The sequence below is a fragment of the Dromaius novaehollandiae genome, chromosome 2 (assembly GCF_036370855.1).
Source record: "Dromaius novaehollandiae isolate bDroNov1 chromosome 2, bDroNov1.hap1, whole genome shotgun sequence".
Classification (NCBI taxonomy): Eukaryota; Metazoa; Chordata; class Aves; order Casuariiformes; family Dromaiidae; genus Dromaius; species Dromaius novaehollandiae.
The window spans coordinates 23,675,046-23,683,123 of NC_088099.1; the positions used below are offsets into that span (position 1 = coordinate 23,675,046).

Here is an 8,078-nt window from a genome sequence, read left to right on the forward strand (position 1 = left end):
CAAAACGCTTTGCTGCCCCCAAGTTAAGTCAGAGAGACCCTTTTCTCCAGTCCTGGCATCTGTTGATCAGTAACACCCCAGCACATTCCCTTAGCTTCTTAAACAAAAGGGAACTCTTTTCCTTGCTGCTACATGGATCAGCAAAGCGGTGGCTGGCTTTAACACCAGGAACAGTGCAACCAGTTACGACTTTGTCACTTAATTTTAATTCTCAGAAGGAAATCTGGGTTTTTTTGCATTTATAGTTGTAATTGGGGAGGAGGGGGTCAGAAGTTGCGAGAGATGCTAATCTCCTTTGCTGCAAGAGGTGGGAGGTATATTTTCAAATAACTTCCACTTGGACAACAGAGTAACTGCAAAGCATCCCTACATTTAAAGTGATATTTCCCCGAAAATACTAATATGGCAGAGTGGCCTCAGGGAAACATTAAGCAGGAGGTGGATTGACCTTTTAATTCTCGATCGGTGACCTGAAGGGTTCCCAGAGGCTGGTAAGCAGATCTCTTCCTTTTGGTCTGCTCCAGAAAGAGCTGTCATCACAAGATTCAGCTAGAGAGTAAGGCTCACGGTTTCACTGTTCATCCGTTTGCGGGGGGGGGGGGGGGAGGGGGGAAGGAAAAAAATATATATTTCCCACACTGCCAGAGTAATGCCAAACTCCCTGTGAGTGGGAAGAGCAGAGCAGATGCTGGAATGAGATGCCAAAGCAGCTCCCCTTTCCCCTGCGCTTTTGGGTGCCTATAAATTGCTCCAGCGCGCTCGTCAGCCTCCTCCTCTCCTGGCAGGTGGCACCCGGGCAGGCTCCCGCTCTCCCTGCGGCTCCGGCTCCGGCTTCGGCTCCGGCTGCGGCGCGGCGGCTCGGGCTCTCGGCGGCGGCCGGGGGGCGCGTCCCCGCTGAGCCCTGCCGAGAAAACAACAACAACAAAACAAGAGCGAGCAAGCGAGAGAGAGAGAGAGAGAGAGAGAGCAGGAAAGCGGGCGATCGCGAGAGAAAAGGCAAGTTCAAGGGAAAGTTGACTCGGACTGGCACAGTGCGCAAAAAAAAAAGTCGATCGCCGGCGGAGCATAAAAGTGCGGGCGGCCGGGGCGGCGGCAGCTCTCCCCCCGCTCGGCGGCCGCGGCGCAGCGCGGGACCCGCCGGCAGCGGCGGCGGCAGCGGCGGGGCGGCGAAGCCCCAGGGGAGCCGGGCTCGGCGCGGGCTCGGCAGTGTTTTCGGCTCTGAGGAGGTCCCCGCACAACCATCAAGATTTTGTCCAAAAGCAGGCAAGAGGATCGCCCTGCGCTGAGCCGGCTGGTGGGCAGCAGGCGACGGCTGATCGCGGCCGGCGCCCTGGGGGTGGTCATGGTGCTGCTGCTGGTGATCCTCATCCCGGTGCTGGTGAGCTCGGCCGGCACCTCGGCGCACTACGAGATGCTGGGCACCTGCCGCATGGTCTGCGACCCCTACGGCGGCACCAAGGCGCCCAGCACGGCCGCCACGCCCGACCGCGGCCTCATGCAGTCGCTGCCCACCTTCATCCAGGGCCCCAAGGGCGAGGCCGGCCGGCCGGGCAAAGCGGGGCCCCGCGGGCCCCCCGGCGAGCCGGGGCCGCCCGGCCCGGTGGGGCCGCCGGGTGAGAAGGGCGAGCCGGGACGGCAGGGCCTGCCGGGCCCGCCCGGGGCGCCGGGGCTGAACGCGGCGGGGGCCATCAGCGCCGCCACCTACAGCACCGTGCCCAAGATCGCCTTCTACGCGGGCCTCAAGCGGCAGCACGAGGGCTACGAGGTGCTCAAGTTCGACGACGTGGTCACCAACCTGGGCAACCACTACGACCCCACCACGGGCAAGTTCACCTGCTCCATCCCCGGCATCTACTTCTTCACCTACCATGTGCTCATGCGGGGCGGCGACGGCACCAGCATGTGGGCCGACCTCTGCAAGAACAACCAGGTGGGCCCCGCGCCGCGGGGGCGGGGGGGATGCGGGCGCCCCGGAGGGGCGATATGGCGCCCCGGAGGAGCCGGGCGCCGCGAGGGGCGCGGGCGGCGGCCGTTGGGCGCTGGGCGGGGCGGCGCAGAAAGCGCGGGAAGTGCGCGGCCGTTGGGGGCGGCGCGGGGCCGCCGCGAGGGGCGCTGAGGGGCCCGTGCCGCCCGGCTCCGCCTCGGATGCCCCAGGGGCGCGCGGGGGCCGCGGGCTCCGCGCGGAGCGGCTCCGCGCCGTGGCAGCGCCACGTGAACGCGGGTTTAACGCGCGGGATCTCCGCGACCCGGAGGCCCCGGCGAGGCGGGAGGAGGCCGCGGCAGCCCTCGGGGACGGGGGGAGGCGGCCCGAGGGCGCCGCGCGGGGGGGGAGAGGAGCCGCTGCCTCCGACGGGGCACCCGCGGAGCCGGGCGGCGCTCGGGGCGCGCTCGGCCGCCGCTGGGGAGCGAGGCGCCGCGCTGCCGGGGACCTCTCAAGCCCGGCGGCCGGAGCGCGCTGCTTAGCGGGGGAGCGGCGGGGACGGCAGCGGCCGGTGGCGGTTCTGTTCGGTGTGGCCGTTGGGGCGCACTGCGCACCCGAGCGGCGCTGAGGTTCCCCTCCACTCCCCGCCAGAGGACTGAAATACTCAAAATAATTAAAGATCTTGCGAGGCTACGGTGTGAAAGACAGAGAAATAATCCATTTTAATGAGGGTAAATGTTGCCACCGGGCTTGCAGGGCTGTGACTGCAGCGTTGCCCCCGGGGAGCCCTTCTTGGCAATTTCGCACTTCTTTCACACACAGTTAACGGATACAAGTACGTTTGTCCTAATTGTCACCGCGTCCCGCTATTCTGCTCGGGTACCGGCCATCCCGCTCTCGAAACGCGGGGGGACGCGGTGGAGCGACATGTGCCCCGGCTCCCGGCGAGCGCGGGGGCGAGCGCCGCGCCGTCTCGCCTCGCCTCGCCTTTGTGCTGGATGCGGCACCGCGGACGGGAGCGTCCGCGGCCAGTGAATTGATCTGATGTGCCACTTAACCTTTTGTTTATAGTTTCTCGGAAGTATTGTGAAAACAGAATAATGAGGACATCGGCGGCAATTAATTAAATTAGAAAATGCCTACCATAAATACTATCTCGCCACATAAACCAGGACCAGCAAAACAAAGTAAATTGTAATATATTTGCTTTGATTTCTTTCTATAAAGGCAATACCGTCCATAGTGAGGATACTATTTTATTTGCAACTGAGATACTAACTTATTTTTGGTCATTGCAATTTATAAAGTGTTTATTTTCCCAGAAGCAGGAAAATAATGAAATACCAGTAACCAACACCAGTTTTTTAAAAGTAACTAATTATAAATACTAAATTGAGCCTGAAGTCTAACCGTTCCCAAATATAACTGCTTCCAGTATCAGACGTGAGACAAATACAACTTGAAGTGATTCAAAGAAAAAAAGGTTTGTATATTTTTAAGGCATGCAGAATTTGTATAGTTTATGCAAAGATAAATGATTTAGGTAAAAGTTGTGTACAAATTATTCTAAACTGACACATAACTTAAATGCAGTAGTGCTTCCTTTTGATTCTGATTTACACTTGAAACACTAAACGTTGGTGTGATCTGACAGCAGTTAACTTTGTGTAATATCTGTAAGAAAGCTCGGAAATACTGAAATTAAGTTGTTAAGTAGAATCTGACCAAGATAATATTATGTATTCAGTGTTCTCTAACAATGAGAAAACAAACAATTGAGAAGTGCATGATTTCTAGAAAAAACATTCCTAGCAATGCATATGAGGAATCTCAAGGTCTCCAACATAGCACACTGCTTTCTTTAACACTTGCAGAGCCTAAACAGAGAAGTGCTGCGATCACATAGCTTAGCTAGTATGTGTCTTTGCAGTCTGAATGTCCCAACATACCTTTACAAAATGATGAGGTGAGCAGTCATGCAACTTATGAAATGTTATACTCCATTAATAGTTTAATTTCGAGATATATCACTCTTGCGGCAGTACACTGAGAGTTCATTTGAGACTGTACTCATAGGCTTTAGAAAGAAATTACATTGGGCAACCAAACAAAAGAGGTAAAAACCTTGAGGATACTACGCTGGGGTTTACAGGACATTTGTCACTATATACAGGACAGTAATACCTACACTTTGGTTTCTAGTCTATCAGTGTTCCAGTCATTCTTTGATCTTTCTGGCAATTAGCCCTATCTAGAAGCTTAAAAATGAAATGTCCATTGTTACGTTCAGTGCTCATATGCTGACTCCCATACGATAGGGAACATGGTTAAAGTCACTAATACAATTTGAATTCTCTTTTACTATCCACAGGAATATAAAATTTTATATAAATCCACCAAGTAGCATTTAATCACGACATCAGTGGAAATTTGGAAAGTAACTTAAACCATTTGGTTTGCCAGATTGCAAAATACTACCTACAGGAAAGTTCTACCTCATCGATAGCCTTTTTATTCCTTCCTATTTATGTGACCAACAACAGTCTCAGCCTACGTCATTTTCTTTGGAGGGTATTTCTAGGGTTAATGTTCCAAGGCCTTCAATCCCACCCCTGCTAGTCATTAGTCCAGAGGAAATACCCTGTGCTTTGAATAATTATTGCTTAAACAGTAGCAAAACAGATCGCCTCTGTAAACAATACCAAGCATTAGGATGAAGAAGTCCTGAAATAGTTGCGGTGTATTATCATGCAGTGCATCAGTTTAAATTTGCACACTGTCAAACCATTACAAATCTTTTAAGCTCTTCTCACTCTTCTTATGGGATGTACAAAGAATTTCCACCCACTGTGATTTTTAAGCTACATAATACTGTAAGATCTTGCATGGTAAAGAAGCCTCTCCTTTTTAACATTTCAATATTAATGTGAAATCATATCACATGAAAATTTAATTTGGAAATTTATCATTTAAACTTTGAAAGGAATCCATGGAAATTTGTGACTTATAGCCCATTTTTTCAGTTCTGAACAGATAAAATCCAACATATTGTATGCCAAGTCATGCATTATTACTTAGTTCAGGTTTGCAAAACCACTAAATCACTTACTGCTCTGTGTAACTCTGCTAGAACAAAGACAAGCAACAAGCAGATGATGTGTTATACCTAAATAAATCACATACAAAGAAGTTTAAATATTTGACCAAATGGGGTGAAATTATATATAAATGGACACCTACAATGCCACATACTTTTCACTGCTGGAAACCAACATGCAGCTTGAAATTACAGATTTCTTTCAGTTTGCTAGTCATAACAAATTGAATCAGCAGTGAAAAGGCAATGGAGAAAAGGAAAAAAACCTATGCTTAAGTGAAAGTTGTGAATACAATTAAAAGTCCTCAATTATCAGTAAATTCCATAACCTCTTGAAGTAAATGGAGACTTACCTGTGATTTTTAAAATGTGCATCTTTTACAATACACCAAAATTAAATGTTTACTTAATGAAATGTGGCAATAACAATCTTTCTAAGCCTGGACTAGATTCCTTACCTGCTTGTGCATGCACTGTGTGTGTATGTGTGTGTGTGTGTGTGTGTGTGTGTGTAAAATTTTTTTTTTTTTAATTCTTTTTGCAGCATGATCCTCTTAGTAGTGTGACAGTATATCACTTCCGGAAAAACTCCAGACTGGTATGAGTAGGTCCTCACTGTGGATCCTCACCAATGTCAGTCAGTTGTTCCACTGACATAAACGTTACACCAATGTAAAACTTGAACTAGATTCAGTGTGCAGAACTCTATAGCTATTACTACATATATATTAAAGAAAAAAAAAAGGGCTCAAAACATTTATAGGACTGCAAGCAACGTTGTATTAATCAGATGACTGAGAAATGGGCAGCTTATTGCTTCAAATTCAAATGTATTATGGGAGAAAGTAAGTAATATCCATATAAAAACCCCCTACAATGCATGTTGTGAGATGTTTAAAGTGGCAACAAATGCATGCTGAATAGACCGCTGAGGATATGCTTTAATTTCACCATGCAGGAAAAATTATCTGAGTTTTCTTAACCACTCATTATGTATTTTATGTAGGTTCGAGCTAGTGCAATTGCTCAGGATGCTGATCAGAACTACGACTATGCCAGTAACAGTGTGGTTCTTCATTTGGAGCCAGGAGATGAAGTTTACATTAAATTAGATGGAGGAAAAGCACATGGAGGAAACAACAATAAATACAGCACATTTTCTGGATTTATTATTTATGCTGACTGATAATAACTAAAAAGACCCACCAAACCAACCCAAAAATGAAGCTTGCTCTTCTAGGAAATGGATTTGCGTGGCAAAAGTCAATGAATCAAGCACCCCAGCGGAGATCAACCACAGAACACCTCAGTAGCGGGGAAAAAATCAAATGCTACCTGATTCACATCTGTACAACACAGAGAAACCTTATGTTAAAAAATTACAAAGCAAGTTAAACAGATGTGTGATCCACTACCGCCAAAGCAAATACTTCTTTATTGTTAGTGTCCATGTGAATGAAGTCCTACATAGATCAAATTTTTATAGAAAAAACCCTTAAAGACACTGAGTTATTCCTTCAGTGTATATGATACGTCGATGTGTTATGATCTTGCTGCTTTATCCATACATCAGCTTTGGTTCTTGTGACTTACTTGCTAACAATGATGCTTGGAGTCCACTCAATGTGGTGAGGAATGATTTTACAATAAAAGGAAGAGGTAATCAAATATACTTTCTCTCTCCAAAGGAATTGTTTGCCTTGTACTTTTCTTATCCTTCCACTTAAAACTAGAAACTAATCAGCTTCAAGCCTTAACTCAGTGTTCCTGCATTGTAGGTTTACATTAGATTTTTTTAACATAAAATCAAACCTCTGAAGTTGTTTATCTTGTCTTCCCCTTAGCTGTGTTCTAAAAAAAAAAAAAAAAAAAAAAAAAAGAACAGTAGAAGAAACACTTTTTTCTCTGAAAAATTTAATGGTTGACAAACTATTATTACACCGGACCAAATCCCTGATTCCACTGAAGCCAATGGCAAATATCCCACTGATTTTAGTGGAAACAGGATTTGGCTCTTAATATGTAAACATGTGTAAATACATATTTAGACAATTTTACAGACCCATCCCTGATGGTTTGTTGTGTAAATATTTAGCAAGCCTAACATCCGTATCCTCAGACCAAGTTAGAATTTTTCTTTGCGGCAATCAGTCTTCAATTAGTCTTTCAGCACTTAGTCTGTACTTGGATACTATTTTTAATAAAATAGTTATGACTTAACATATTGCATATGTTCAACTAGAATTTCCTATTAATATAATGGGTCAAAACCTTGTTCATGTTTGGTGTCTTGTCTCACTGAAGTTAGTGGGATTATTCCCACAAAGGAAGAGTGGGAGATTTGACACGAGAGAAAATGTTGTCGCACAGACCTTTTCCATGGTAGCTTATTATCAGTTTGTAGTAAGGTGTGCCTATGAAATGGACATTAGATAAGCATATTACCAAAAATGATAACACATATGCAAAGAAAGAAGCAGATATTTAAATGCAAAAAAGTGTGTATTAAAACTTATTTTTCTCATTCATATATATATACACATATTATATATATATATATATATATATTAAAAAGTCTCAAGGAAGTTTAATCCATATAAAGGATTAATGGCTTGGAGAATTAAACTAAAGACAGGTAATATGAGTTACATAGTTATAAAAATGCTTTAAAATCAGTCACAGAAGTAATATCCACAGAATATTTATATTCAGAAAAAGAATAATTATTTGCTTTGTTTTGAGGAGAGGAGGCTGTCTGTTTCTCTCAGGTTAAAATTTGCAGATTTCAATCCAAAAGAAAATATTAGCAAGATAATTAACTGGCTTCTTAGCACAGTTGCTTATGTTACTTACTTTTAACATTTTGGCAAAATCAAGGTAATATTTGTATAGACTGTTAAAGAGTAATAGATGCTACCCCTAGCATTTCTATTGCATGTAATTTGCCAGAAGCAACTTTGTCTAATCTACTAAGTAAAGGGTACAAACTGAGATTTATCTGCATTAAAACATCAAGAGTGTCTGCCATTGTGACAAAAAAAGCTCTTCTGTGCTGACTGC

At 45.7% G+C, this 8,078-nt stretch overlaps 1 protein-coding gene across 1 annotated transcript; it reads left to right on the forward strand.

Annotated features, from left to right (window-relative positions):
- Positions 1-707: 707 nt before the first annotated feature.
- C1QL3 (complement C1q like 3) lies at positions 708-6,900 on the forward strand. The gene is made up of 2 exons (XM_064505989.1): positions 708-1,930; positions 6,025-6,900. The coding sequence occupies exons 1-2, from the start codon at positions 1,343-1,345 to the stop codon at positions 6,202-6,204; spliced, it is 768 nt and encodes a 255-aa protein (XP_064362059.1). The 5' UTR covers positions 708-1,342; the 3' UTR covers positions 6,205-6,900.
- Positions 6,901-8,078: the final 1,178 nt, after the last annotated feature.